This window comes from Dryobates pubescens, chromosome 39, assembly GCF_014839835.1.
Source record: "Dryobates pubescens isolate bDryPub1 chromosome 39, bDryPub1.pri, whole genome shotgun sequence".
Lineage (NCBI taxonomy): Eukaryota > Metazoa > Chordata > Aves > Piciformes > Picidae > Dryobates > Dryobates pubescens.
The window spans coordinates 258,980-272,337 of NC_071650.1; the positions used below are offsets into that span (position 1 = coordinate 258,980).

At 69.3% G+C, this 13,358-nt stretch overlaps 3 protein-coding genes across 5 annotated transcripts; all 3 read right to left on the reverse strand.

Annotated features, from left to right (window-relative positions):
- Positions 1-3,747: 3,747 nt before the first annotated feature.
- On the reverse strand, positions 3,748-6,107 carry LOC128899052 (HLA class II histocompatibility antigen, DM beta chain). The gene is made up of 5 exons (XM_054177184.1): positions 6,021-6,107; positions 5,228-5,509; positions 4,673-4,987; positions 4,461-4,580; positions 3,748-3,878 (listed from the first exon to the last, which is right to left on the reverse strand). Exons 1-5 carry the CDS (start codon positions 6,061-6,063, stop codon positions 3,748-3,750), a joined length of 891 nt encoding a protein of 296 aa, XP_054033159.1. The 5' UTR covers positions 6,064-6,107.
- Positions 6,108-6,211: 104 nt separating this feature from the next.
- Positions 6,212-8,739, reverse strand: LOC128899053 (HLA class II histocompatibility antigen, DM beta chain-like). Its single transcript, XM_054177185.1, has 5 exons — positions 8,503-8,739; positions 7,943-8,224; positions 7,254-7,532; positions 7,030-7,134; positions 6,212-6,315 (listed from the first exon to the last, which is right to left on the reverse strand). Exons 1-5 carry the CDS (start codon positions 8,588-8,590, stop codon positions 6,212-6,214), a joined length of 858 nt encoding a protein of 285 aa, XP_054033160.1. The 5' UTR covers positions 8,591-8,739.
- A 794-nt stretch (positions 8,740-9,533) lies between these two features.
- LOC128899090 (class II histocompatibility antigen, M alpha chain) lies at positions 9,534-11,792 on the reverse strand. 3 transcript variants are annotated; one of them, XM_054177314.1, is made up of 6 exons: positions 11,732-11,792; positions 11,159-11,224; positions 10,475-10,735; positions 9,991-10,272; positions 9,753-9,878; positions 9,534-9,664 (listed from the first exon to the last, which is right to left on the reverse strand). In XM_054177314.1, exons 1-6 carry the CDS (start codon positions 11,766-11,768, stop codon positions 9,660-9,662), a joined length of 777 nt encoding a protein of 258 aa, XP_054033289.1. In that variant the 5' UTR covers positions 11,769-11,792; the 3' UTR covers positions 9,534-9,659. The 3 variants fall into 3 exon arrangements, with proteins under 3 accessions (XP_054033289.1, XP_054033288.1, XP_054033290.1); XM_054177313.1 differs by having other exon boundaries at positions 9,574-9,667; XM_054177315.1 differs by lacking the exons at positions 11,159-11,224; positions 11,732-11,792 and adding an exon at positions 10,990-11,140 and having other exon boundaries at positions 9,574-9,667.
- Between the last annotated feature and the right edge of the window lie 1,566 nt (positions 11,793-13,358).

Sequence of the window (13,358 nt, forward strand, 5' to 3'; positions counted from 1 at the left end):
GGCCCTCAGCGCCTCCCCCCCCGGCCCCTCAGCGCCCCCCCCCGCCCTCAGCCCCCCCCCCCCCGGCCCTCAGCGCCCCCCCCCCCCCCCCCCGGCCCCCCGCGCCCCCCCCCCCCCCCCGGCCCTCAGCCCCCCCCCCCCGGCCCCCCGCGCCCCCCCCCCCCCCCCCGGCCCTCAGCGCCCCCCTCCCCCCCCCGGCCCTCAGCGGCCCCCCCCCCCCCCGGCCCTCAGCGCCTCCCCCCGCCCCGGCCCTCAGCGCCCCCCCCCCCCCGGCCCTCAGCGCTCCCCCCCGGCCCTCAGCGCCCCCCCCGCCCCCCGGCCAGCCCAAGGGCCGGGCAGGGGGCGGCAGGGCCCCGGCGGAGCACCGAGGGCGGCCGAGGCCTTGGGGTGGCCATCGAGGCCCCGAGATGGGCAACAGAGCTGGCAGCACGCTAAGGGCAGGAGCCAGTGGTCGTGGGGACCCTCACCCACAGCTCCAACCTGCCCAGACTCCCCTGGAGCTCCTCACCCATGGCTCCAACCTGCCCACATCCCTCTGGAGCTCCTCACCCATGGCTCCAACCTGCCCAGATCCCTCTGGGGCTCCTCACCCATGGCTCCAACCTGCCCAGACCCCTCTGGAGCTCCTCACCCATGGCTCCAACCTGCCCAGATCCCTCTGGGGCTCCTCACCCACGGCTCCAACCTGCCCAGACCCCTCTGGAGCTCCTCACCCATGGCTCCAACCTGCCCAGAACCCCCTGCAGCTCCTCACCCATGGCTCCAACCTGCCCAGAGCCCTCTGCAACTCCTCACCCATGGCTCCAACCTGCCCAGATCCCTCTGGAGCTCCTCACCCATGGCTCCAACCTGCCCAGAGCCCCCTGGAGCTCCTCACCCACAGCTCCAACCTGCCCAGACCCCCCTGGAGCTCCTCACCCATGGCTCCAACCTGCCCAGAGCCCCCTGGAGCTCCTCACCCATGGCTCCAACCTGCCCAGAGCCCTCTGGAGCTCCTCACCCATGGCTCCAACCTGCCCAGACCCCCCTGGAGCTCCTCACCCATGGCTCCAACCTGCCCAGATCCCTCTGGAGCTCCTCACCCATGGCTCCAACCTGCCCAGATCCCTCTGCAGCTCCTCACCCATGGCTCCAACCTGCCCAGATCCCCCTGCAGCTCCTCACCCACGGCTCCAACCTGCCCAGATCCCTCTGCAGCTCCTCACCCATGGCTCCAACCTGCCCAGATCCCTCTGCAGCTCCTCACCCATGGCTCCAACCTGCCCAGAGCCCCCTGGAGCTCCTCACCCATGGCTCCAACCTTGGCCAGAGCCCTCTGCAGCTCCTCACCCATAGCTCCAACCTGCCCAGAGCCCTCTGCAGCTCCTCACCCATGGCTCCAACCTGCCCAGAGCCCCCTGGAGCTCCTCACCCATGGCTCCAACCTTGCCCAGACCCCCCTGGAGCTCCTCACCCATAGCTCCAACCTGCCCAGAGCCCTCTGGAGCTCCTCACCCATGGCTCCAACCTTGCCCAGAGCCCTCTGGAGCTCCTCACCCACAGCTCCAACCTGCCCAGATCCCTCTGGAGCTCCTCACCCATGGCTCCAACCTGCCCAGATCCCCCTGGAGCTCCTCACCCACAGCTCCAACCTGCCCAGATCCCTCTGGAGCTCCTCACCCATGGCTCCAACCTGCCCAGAGGCCTCTGGAGCTCCTCACCCATGGCTCCAACCTGCCCAGGGCCCTCTGCAGCTCCTCACCCATGGCTCCAACCTGCCCAGAGCCCTCTGCAGCTCCTCACCCATGGCTCCAGCCTGCCCAGACCCCTCTGGAGCTCCTCACCCATGGCTCCAACCTGCCCAGACCCCTCTGGAGCTCCTTCAACTCAACTCCCACTCAACCTGGGGTCACCTCCACACATCTTGAGGACTCCTCAGTCCCACTGATGAAGACACCAAAGAGAACTGGGCCCAGCAGAGGCCCTGGGGCCCGGCCCTGGTGGTGACTGGCAGGGACTGGTGGCTACCTGCAGGGAGATGTCATTGATCTGGACGTCATCAGTGCTCCACTTGCCAAAGAGTTTGATGTCAGGGGTCTCGGTGACGGCCGGGGCTGTCTCCCAGTCGGTCATACTGAGGTGGAAATGGGGTGAGGGGAGGGGTGGGGTCACTTGGATCCTACCTGCCCGCCCCCCACTCCTCCCATGTGCCCCCCCAATCCTCCCTCCCCACCCCAAACTCAGCCCTGAGCCCTCCCCTTTCTACCTCCGAGACCCCCAACTCAGAGTCCCTCACCTGGGTGTGAGCCCCCCAGCTGCTACCTCACGACCCCCAACCCTACCCGAGACCTCCACACCAGGCCCTGAGCCCCCCAGATCCTACCTCGAGACCCTTCATACAGCCCTGAACGCCCCCAACTCAAGAGCGCCACATCCAGGCCCAACCGCCTCAGTCCTGCCTCAGATCCAACCCCCCCCAGCCCTGAGCCCCCCAGCCCCCACCTCAAGGACTCCCCCACAGGCCTCAGCCCCCCGCCCCTGCTCTCAGAGCGGCCCTCACGCCACGTCCCGAGCCCCGGTCCCCTCCTAAGCCCCCCCCGAGCCCCGTTCCCCGCCGCAGGCCCGGCGGGCCGCACTCACATGGCGGCGGCGGCGGCTCCGGCACAGCGAAAGGCCCCGCGCGGGGTTTCCCGGGCTCTTATCCAGGGGCGGCAGCTCGCTTCCGGTCACGCATGCGCAGAGCCCCCGCGCTGCCGCCCGGCCCGCCCCCCCGTGCCGCCTGTGCGTGCGCACAACGAGGCCCCGCCCCCTCCACGCGCGGCGCGGGCGCAGAGGGCCAGGGCAACGCCGCGGCCGCCATCTTTGCTAAGGGCGTCTGCCCAAACACCGCCGTGACCCAGCGGCTCCCCCATTCGTCGCCCTGCCCCTAGCACCCCCGGGACTCAGTCCCCACCCGTGGGAGAGTTCGGTGTCCCAAGGGTCCTTCCCCACCCACCCTGGGGGGCTTGGAGTGAAAAGAGGCTGGAAAAGGGTAAAATAAAGCCAGCAATGCAGGCGCCCCCCGGGCTGGTCCCCCGTGCCTGGCATCCCTTGAACCCACGTCCCTTGAGCTTGGCATCCCTTGTGCCCGGTGTAGCTGTGCCTGGGCCAAGTGCCCCTTGAGCTTGGCATCCCCTGTGCCCGGTGTAGCTGTGCCTGGGCCAAGTGCCCCTTGTGCTTGGCATCCCCTGTGCCCGGTGTAGCTGTGCCCGGGCCAAGTGCCCCTTGTGCTTGGCATCCCCTGTGCCCGGTGTAGCTGTGCCCGGGCCAAGTGCCCCTTGTGCTTGGCATCCCCTGTGCCTGGTGTAGCTGTGCCTGGGCCAAGTGCCCCTTGTGCTTGGCATCCCCTGTGCCCGGTGTAGCTGTGCCTGGGCCAAGTGCCCCTTGTGCTTGGCATCCCCTGTGCCTGGTGTAGCTGTGCCTGGGCCAAGTGCCCCTTGAGCTTGGCATCCCCTGTGCCCAGTGTGCCTTGCACCCAGCATCTCCCCTGCCCCTCACATGATGCCCCTCGTGCCCTGGCATCGCTTGTCCCTGGTGCCACCTCCACCCCACAGCTTGTCGCCGGGGCAGCACAACGTGGGGGAGCTGCCACCAAACCACTCTGCTGTTGTCACCCCCAGGTCACCCTGGAGCACCTTTATTGTCACCTGGCAGTGCCACCCTAGGGTGACAGAGACACCAGGTGGCAAGGAGACCATCGGGGCCGGGGTGCCACCATCCTGGGGGTCCTCAGATGCTGCCTGGAGCGGGGAGACAGTGGGTGGCATAAGGGGTGAGATGTCCCTTGGGGACATGGGGACAGGAGACAAGGGACAGGAGGTTACCTGCAGGGTAGGTGTCACCAGGGAGCGGAGTGTAACCTGTGAGAGGGAGCAGAGGGGGTCAGGAGGGTCCCTGCCACCCAAGGCCACTGTCCCCATCCCTGACCCCTCCATGCTCCTATCCCCCCCATGTCCCTGTCCTTCCCTTGCCCCTGTCCCCAACACTGTCCCCCCAAGCCTTTGTACCCATCCCTGTCCCTCCATGCCCCTGTCCCCATCCCTGTCCCTCCATGTCCCTGTCCCCATCCCTGTCCCCCCATGCCCCTGTCCTCATCTCTGTCCCTCCATGCCCCTGTCCCCATCCCTGTCCCCCCATCCCCCTGTCCTCATCCTTGTTCCTCCATGCCCCTCTCCCCATCACTGTCCCCCGATGCCCCTGTGCCCATCCCTGTCCCCCCAAGCCTTTGTGCCCATCCCTGTCCCCCCAAGCCATTGTACCCATCCCTGTCCCCCCATCCTTGATCCTTGTCCCCCCATGCCCCTGTGCCCATCCCTCTCCCCCCATGCCCCTGTGCTCACCCCTGTCCCCCCATGCCCCTGTGCCCATCCCTCTCCCCCCAAGCCTTTGTGCTCACCCCTGTCCCCCCATGCCCCTGTGCCCACCCCTGTCCCCCTGCCCACCAGGTGCCGCTGGCCTTGCGCAGTACCGCACGGCCCCAGCCACGAAGCAGCTCAGCCCCAGCGCCATCAGCAGGGTGGCTGCCACCACCTTCAGCTTCAGCCCTGAGGACAAGCCAAGCCCTGCCGGGGGCGGGCAGGGGGTGAGCGGTGACACAGGGACCCAGGGACCCAGCCGCCCCTCGCGGGGGCTCCCCCAGCCCCTGCCGGCTCACCCCAGTCCTGCAGGAGGGGCCGGTCCAGGCTGGAGTGCTGGACGGCGCAGGTGAAGGTGTCCCCAGGCTCCGGGATCACCTCCAGGATCGCCTGGGTCTGGTAGGTCCAGTCCCCGTTGGGGGTGGCGGGGGGCAGGGGGTCGCTGCCCCCGGGTGCCACCAGGTCCCCGTTGCGCAGCCAGGCGATGGTCACCTCGGGGGGGTAGAAGCCCCACACGTGGCAGCGGAGCAGGACAGGGCCCCCTGCCCTGGCGGGCGTCAAGGGGACGACCCTGGCATGGGGTGGCACTGGTGACAAGGAGGGGACAGCAGGGAGGGGGGGGGGGGCAGCTGTGCCACCCTGTGCCGTGGCCGTGTGTGATGTGCCCACACCAGGTCCCCGTGCCCCATCCCCACATCCCGTCGCCTTGCGGTGTCCCCTTGCGGTGTCCCCATGCCATCTCCCCCTGTGCCAGCTCCCCCGTGCCCAGCCCCCTTGTGCAACCCCCTCCTGCCACCCCCCCTCGCGCCAAGCCCCTCCTTCCCCTTTCCCACCTCCCCCCCCCCTCCCCTCACCCCTGCGCAGGGCCGTGGACCCCCAGAACCGAGCCCCCAGCTGCCCGCACGCCCGGTGCCGGCTCTCGGCTCGCTGTCTACAGGCGGCGTCGCCGTTCAGCACCGAGGCCACCTGCGCCGCCAGCTCCTGCAGCGGTCCCGGGGCGCAGGGCTCGAAGCTGCGAGCGGCAGGGGCGTAGCAGACCAGGGGACCCCTGTTGAAGAGGAGGCTGAGGCCGAAGGCCAGCGCGGAGCCGTTGGAGGCCAGCGGGCAGGAGCTGGACAGCTGCAGCACGAAGGCTCCTGGGGGGTGGGGGGCAGGGGCGTGGGTGGTGGCCACGGGGCTGGGTGGCATCGCCAAGGTCCCGCAGGGCTGAGGCTTCCCCCAGGCCACCCCTGGGGTCCCACAGGACTGAACCCCCCAAACGGTCCCCAAGGCTCCGCAGAGCTGAGCCCCCACAACCCAGCCCATGGGGCTGAGCTCCCCCCTCCTCCAACTGTCCCCAGGGTCCCACAGAGCAGAGACGCCCCCCAAAAAAACCCTGTTGCCAGGGTCCCGTAGGGCTGAGCCCCCCCAAACTGTCCCCAAGGTCCCACAGAACAACTCCCCTCCCCCCTTCCCTCCCCAGTTCCCCACTTCCCCCTCCCCACCCAAATCCGCAGCCCCCCACAAGTCCGCAGCCTCCCCGAGTCCGCAGCCCCCCGAGTCCTCAACCCCCAAGTCCGCAGCCCGCAGCCCCCCAAGTCCGCAGCCCCCCGAGTCCTCAACCCCCAAGTCCGCAGCCCGCAGCCCCCCGAGTCCGCCGCCCCCCACCTGCCCCCTGGACGCCCAGGGCCAGTCCCAGTATCACCAGCATGATGCGGAGGGATCTAACCGGGGGCGTCCAGCCGCCCCCTGAACCCCACCTTCCTGCCCTCAGTTCCCCATCCTGCATCCCAGGGCGCTGCCCAGCACCACCCCCGGGGGGTGCTGCGCACCCAATCCGGACCAGCAGCGCTCGGGCGTCACCAGTTGCCGGACTGGGACTCGCTGGCGGCCGCCGGCGCCGGGAGGCAGCGCGGGGGTGGCTCCGGCTCCCCCCCGTTTGTCACCGTCCCACTCACCCCCCCTGCCCCCGTTGGAGACCCCCCTCAAGGGTCCGTACTCCCCTTCCCCAACATCCCAGTAACCCCTCTGGCTCCCGACTGGGAGCGCTGGGCGCTGGGGGAGAGCACCGCGGGCAAAGCGACTCAGGGGTGGGGACCTGAAAGGTCTTTATTTGGGGAGGGGGAGGCTGAGGAGAGCCTCCGACCCAGTCCGAGGCGGGGGGGCTTCAGGGACTGGTCCCGGCGTGATCACTAGTGGAGGAACTGGGATGGGGTCTGGGAGCTGGAGCAGGACTGGGAGAAGATCCAGGACCAGGAATGGGACTGGAACCAGATCCAGGACCAGGACTGGGACTGGGACCAGATCCAGACCCAGCACCAGGACAGGGGCTTGGGCCAGATTTGAGACCAGGACTGAGATCAGATCCAGGACCTAGGACTGGAACCAGAACCAAGTCCAGACTGGATCCAGGACCAGGGTCAGGACCAGAACCAAGTCAGAGACGGGTTCCAAGCGCCGGACAAGAGCCAGGACCAGGACCAAGACCAGGACTAGAACCAAGACCAGCCCTGGGACTAGGACCAAGATCAAGAGCAGGACCACAAACAGTGCTCACGTAGACACCAGCTGCAGGAGCAGGAGCAGGAGCTGCCAGGCAGAAGAAGAAGGGTTCAGGTCCTTGTCCCACCTGGTGTCCACAGGGTGCCCCCGGGGTGCCCCCAGCCCTGCCCCTTACCCTGGCAGTAGCAGAAGGTGCCAGCAGAGAAGACCACCAGCCCCAGCCCCATGATGGCCACTGCCACCACCACCTTCACCAGCAGCTCTGGGGACAAGCCAGGACCTGTGGGCACAGAAGCCATCAGGCTGAGCCCCCCGAGGACCCCGAGTGTCCCAGCCAGGTGTCCTGCCCGGGTGCCAGGTGTCCTGCCCGGGTGGCACCTCCCTGCCCCCCGTCCTCACCCCAGTGCTGCCGCAGAGGCTGCTGCAGGCTGCGGTGCTGCACGGAGCAGCTGAAGCTGTCCCCGGGCTGGGCGCTGGCCCTCAGGGTCGCCTGGGTCTGGTAGGTGAAGTCGCCCCTGGGCAGCACCTTGGCAGTGCCAGCGGTGGCCACCGGGTCCCCGTTGAGCATCCAGGTGACAGTCACCTCGGGGGGGTAGAAGCCCCAAACGTAGCAGGTCAGGAGGACCCCCCCGGGGGTGGTGGGCAGGGGGTCAGCGACGATGCGGAGCTGAGGGGGGACTGGGGTGGGGAGGGGACAGTCAGGTCCCCTTTGGGGTGGCCCCGACCAATGTCCCCATGCCCTGTCCCCGTGCCCTGACCCCACACAGTGTCCCCAAGCCCTGTCCCCATCCACTGTCCCCACCCAGTGTCCCCACCCAGTGTCCCCATGCCCTGTCCCCCCTCAGTGTCCCCCTGCCCTGCCCCCCTGCCCCGTTTCCCGCTGTCCCCATGCCCTGTCCCCCCTCAGTGTCCCCCTGCCCTGCCCCCCTGCCCCGTTTCCCGCTGTCCCCATGCCCTGTCCCCCCTCAGTGTCCCCCTGCCCTGCCCCCCTGCCCCGTTTCCCGCTGTCCCCATGCCCTGTCCCCCCTCAGTGTCCCCCTGCCCTGCCCCCCTGCCCCGTTTCCTGCTGTCCCCCTGCCCTGCCTCACCGCTCCTGCGGGCAGTGGAGCCCCAGAGCTCTGTGCCCAGCTCCTGGCAGGCCCTGAGGCGGCTCTGGGCACGGTGCCCCCAGGCAGGGTCAGCGTTCAGGAGCGAGGCCACCACCGAGTCCACCCCCTGGAGCGCCCCCTGGGCGCAGGGCAGGAAGAGCTGGGCCTGGGGCACGAAGCAGGCCAGGGGGGTCCTGTCGAAGAGGAGGCTGAGGCCGAAGGCTGGCACCGAGCCGTTGGCAGCCAGGAGGCAGGAGCTGGACACCTGCATCACGAAGGCTCCTGCCAGGGTGGGCATGGGGTGGGTGAGGCCCCCAGGGCTTGGACCTTCTCCATCTCCCACCACTCCCAGCCAGGGTGGGCACGGGGTGGGCGAGGCCCCCAGGGCTTGGACCTTCTCCATCTCCCACCACTCCCAGCCAGGGTGGGCATGGGGTGGGTGAGGCCCCCAGGGCTTGGACCTTCTCCATCTCCCACCACTCCCAGCCAGGGTGGGCACGGGGTGGGCGAAGCCCCCAGGGCTTGGACCTTCTCCATCTCCATGTCCCACCACATCCTACCTGTCCCCTGGCAGCTCAGCACCAGTCCCAGTACCCTCAGTAGCCACATGGCTGGTGGTGGGCGAGCTCCAGCCTGTCCCAGGACCATGCCTTCATCTCCACCAGCTTCCTCCTCCTCCTCCTCATACTTGGCCCTAGGGTTCAGCCCCAGCTCCCTGCGTCACCAGCGGTGGGTGAGGCCAAGAGGACTTTGCCCAAGTCTGGGCCTGGCACCCTGGGAACCACTAGAACCTTGGCCAAGGGGGAAACTGGGGCAGGACACTGGGAATGGCTCTTGGAACCCTGGGCTGGGACACTGGAGATGCCACCACCATGGCCATGTCCCCACCCTTCCAGTCCCTTCATACTGGGGACACTGGGGCAGGACACTGGGAATGGCTCTTGGAACCCCAAGACCAGCCCCTGGAGGTGCCACCATGAGGCCACTTCCCACCCTGTCATGGCCTGTTGGGGACAGCAGGGGACACAGGATGGGGGCAGAAGAGGACACAGGAGGGGACAGAAGAGGACACAGGAGGGGTCAGGAGGGGACAGGATGGGGACAGAAGAGGACACAGGAGGGCACAGGAGGGGACAGGAGGGGACACAGGAGGGGACAGGATGGGGACAGAAGAGGGCACAGGAGGGGACACAGGATGGGGACAGAAGAGGGCACAGGAGGGCATGGGAGGGGACAGGAGGGGACACAGGAGGGGACAGGATGGGGACAGAAGAGGGCACAGGAGGGGACAGGATGAGGACAGAAGAGGACACAGGAGGACACAGAAGGGCACAGAAGGGCACAGGAGGGGACAGAAGAGGGCACAGGATGGGGACAAGAGGGCACAGGAGGGGACAGGATGGGACAGAAGAGGGCACAGGAGGGGTCAGGAGGGCACAGAAGAGGGCACAGGAGGGCACAGGAGGGGACACAGGAGGGGACAGGATGGGGACAAGAGGGCACAGGAGGGGACAGGATGGGACAGAAGAGGGCACAGGAGGGGTCAGGAGGGCACAGAAGAGGGCACAGGAGGGGTCAGGAGGGCACAGAAGAGGGCACAGGAGGGGTCAGGAGGGCACAGAAGAGGACACCATCTGCAGCCACCCCGAAGGACACTTTATTGCCACCGTCTCCGTTCCTCCCCTGAAGCTTCTCCAGGCTCTGCTCCACCCAAGGCTCAGCCTGCTGGAGAGGGACACACATCAGAGGGGGCTCAGGGGTGGTGTTCCCCCCCCCCCCCCCCAGCCCACGGAGGTGCCCCCAGCCCTACCCTGGCCGTTGCGTCTTGCCACCAGCAGCAGGGAGATGCCCAAGATGCCCAGGAGGATGCCCAGGGCCATGGCAGCTCCACACAGAGCGGTCTCCAGCACCTCGCTCTGGGCAGGAACTGGGGGCACTGGGAAGGCAGTGGGCAGCCAGGGTGAGCACCGACCTCGGTGCCCCCTCTGTGGGGCACCACAGCTCAGCAGCCACCCTGGTGCCCAGCCCCAGGCGCCCCCCAGGCTCACCCCAGTAGGCCACCACGGAGCTGTTGTCCTCCCCGTGGCTCACCAGGCAGCTGACGATGTCGCCGGCCCCGGGGGTGACCTCCAGGTAGGAGAAGAGGACGAAGGCCCCCTCGGCCGTGGGGGTGTAGTGGGTGTGGGTGACCCCCCGGGCCGGGGGCTCCCCGTTGAGCTGCCAGCTGAGCCGCACCGCCGGGGGGAAGATGTTCTCCACCAGGCACACCAAGGTGTTGGCCTGGCCCAGGGCCGGGGGCAGCATGGGGAAGACGGTGGCCACCGGGATGCCTGGGGAGGGCAGGGAGGGAGGGGGCAGGAGGAGGAGGAGGAGTTGGGGTGGGACCTTGGGAGGTGACCCAGGTCATGGCAGAGCAAGGGGGGTCACGGTGGAAGGGGTTGGGCGGGAAGGGACCTCGGGAGATGGTGGCCCACGGGTGGTGACCCCACGGTGGGTGAGGCTTGGTGCCCCCCTCCCCCTGCTGTCACCTACCCTTGGCCTCGGGCAGGATGCCTGTGACCGCCTTGCTGATGGCCCTGAGCAGCTCCTGGCACAGGCTGGCGTCCAGCAGCAGCTCCTCGGGGGTCTCCAGGCCGGGGGGCCAGGGGGGCAGCTGGGGCAGCCTGGGGGTCCAGGAGGACCTCGGGAAGTCGAACCAGAAGAGTTGGTCGGAGTCGAAGGTCAGAGCCAGGCTCAGCGAGGGCGCCCCCGGCTGGCAGGAGAGGACCTCGGCCAAGGTGTGGGCAGGGGGCTCTGCGGGTAGGGGGAGGGCAGGGGGTGGGCAGGGGGAGGGCATGGGGGGTGCCCAGCACCACCCTGGCAGCTCCTTGCACAAGTGCACAGCCCGCCCCCCCCCCCGGCCCCTTACACAAGTGCCCCCTACCGCACCCTCACCCCCCCCAAACCCCTGCACGAGTGCCATCCCCCCACTACTCCACAACCCCCCCTTGCCCCCCGCCCCGCTGCACAAGCTCTGCCCCCTCCCCTTCCCCCGCTCCGCGTCCTACCGTCGGTGACAGCGACCACCGGAGCTCCCCCCCAGAGCAGCGCGGCCCCGGCGGCCGCCAGCAGCGGCAGCAGCACCCCGCAGCCACCCATCCCTGCGCACCCCCCCGGGACTCCCCAACTCCTGTGAGCCCTCCCCCCCCGCACCGGCAGGCCCTGGATGCTCCGCACCAATCCCGGGGCGGTGCTGGGAGCTGTCACTTGTCACCGGGGACAGAGTCCCGCGGCGGAGCTCGGCTGCGCTGACAGCGCCGGGAGCGAGGTGGCACCGGCGGGGGGAAAACCGACTGGGGGCTGCTGACCGCCCCCCCCCCCCAGCAGCACCGTGGGGATGGGGGACACCAGGGAGCCCCCTAAATTGTTTGGGACTCTTCCCGCCCTATGGGGACCCCGCACTTCGTTGGGGAGCCCCAATCTCATCGGGGACCTCTCCCACCCTGTGGCGACCCCCCGACTTTGTTAGGGACCCCCCACACCTCATTGGGACCCCCACTTCAAAGGGCACCCCCCCCACACCTATTGCGACCCCTCCCTCCATCTCATAGGGGATCCCTCACCTTATTGGGGACCCCCCCCCAAATCATTGGGGGCCGCCTGATCTCATGAGGGGGTCCCCGCCACCCCCTTATCTCTCTGCACCCCCGTGGGTGCTCCCCTCCAACCCCGTGGGTGCACGCCCCCTGCACCACCCCCCAGTCCCGTGGGTGCATCCCCGTGAGCGACCCCCGCCAGCCCCGGGCGCACTCCCGCCGCAGCGCCGCAGCAGGCCGGCAGCGCGCATGTCCCTTCCCCTTCCTCCTCTTCCTCTTCCTCCTCCTCCTCCTCCCCCCCGCAGGCAGCCCCGGCGCTAGGACCCTGTGGACTCCCCCCCCCCCAACCCCCATCCCCCCCCCCCGCCCCCTCCCCCGCTTCTCCCGGCGGGCCCCGTTGCGCGAGGCGGGAGGGTGAATGGAGCCGTGGGAAGCCCCGCGAGGGGCACCACGTGACGGCGGGCGGCCAATCGGGGCGCGGGTGACGTAGCGCGCGGCTCCCTCTCCTGCCCTGGGATGTTTTTAATGTTTTTGGGTTTTTGTTGGTTTTTTTTTTTTTTCCTTTCACCTTTTGGGTTTTTTTTTTATTTTACCCCAAACTGGGGGTTTTGAAGCGGGGGGAGGGGGCGCAGAGCGGGGCAGGATGAAGAGGGCCCAGGGCACGGGGGTCGCGTCCCGGTTCCCTTCAGGTGAGTAACGAGGCGCCGGAGGGGGGGGGGGGGGGGGGGGGGACGGGCGGCCTCGCCCCTTCTTTCCCCCCCCCCCCCTTCAACAAAGGGAGCTGGGGGGGGGCGGGAGTCCGCGCGGTCACGTGGTGGGCAGCGCCGTCAATCAACGCGTGGGTTCCGCCCCCGCGGGGCGCTGGCGGCCAATAGGAGGCGAGGGCGGCGGTGATGGGCAGGCGGGGCGGGAGGGAGGCGCCGCTTTGTGCGCGGCGGCGGGGGCGGCGGTTTGGGGCGAAAAGCGCCATGTTTGGGTGTTCGCGCGGGGGCGGCGGCGGGCGGGCAGGGCCCCAAGTGCTGTGTCACGGCAAGAGCGGTGTGGGGGGGGGGAAGGTTGCGCAGGGACCCACCCGTGTCCTGCGAGCCTCTTGTGCGGCCCGGATCTGTGGGGGGGGTGGGAAGTAGTGGAGAGGAACCCCCCCCCCCAAAGCGTGGGGGGGCGAAGGGGTTTGGAGCTTCCTAGCCGCGGTCGTGGTGGGCGCCGTGGGGGTGAGGACCCCACACTGAGGTCGGTGTAGGGGGGGGAGTGTCCGCGTTTGCTGTGGGACACCCCCCGCCTCCCCCCCACGTCGAGGGGTGACGGAGCACTCGTGGGTCGAGCGGCACACAGGGCTAGCGGTCACGGCAGCGGCCTGTCCGTGGGGGTTGGAGCCTCCCCGGCGCGTCGTGAGAGTGGCCTAGCGCGGCCTTGGTTTCCGCGGGGACCGGAGGGCGCGGGGGTAGCTTTTAGCGCTTCGGGTGCGGGGGGGAGGGGGTGGGGGGGCGAGGTGAAGCGCGGCCTTCGCGGTGCTCAGCGGGGCGCTGAGGGTCCTTGGGACCCCGGCGAGGGGGGTGAGGATGGGCAAGGGGATCCCTCCCCGGTGTCCGGCACTGCTGGGAGTACCGGGGAGGCGGCGGGGCCGAGCCGGGAGCGCGGCGCTCATTGTCCACCCGCAGCCGGCGCCGCCGCACAAGATGGCGACCGCCGGCGCCGTCTCCCCCCTGTCTCCGCCGCGGGGAGCGCGACAACAACCGCCAACGGTCGGGCCCGCCCCCCACATGACCCGCCGACCAATCGGCGCGCAACGAATGGCAGCGGCAGCCAATGGGAGGCGGCACAGCCGGTTTCGTAGGGTGAGG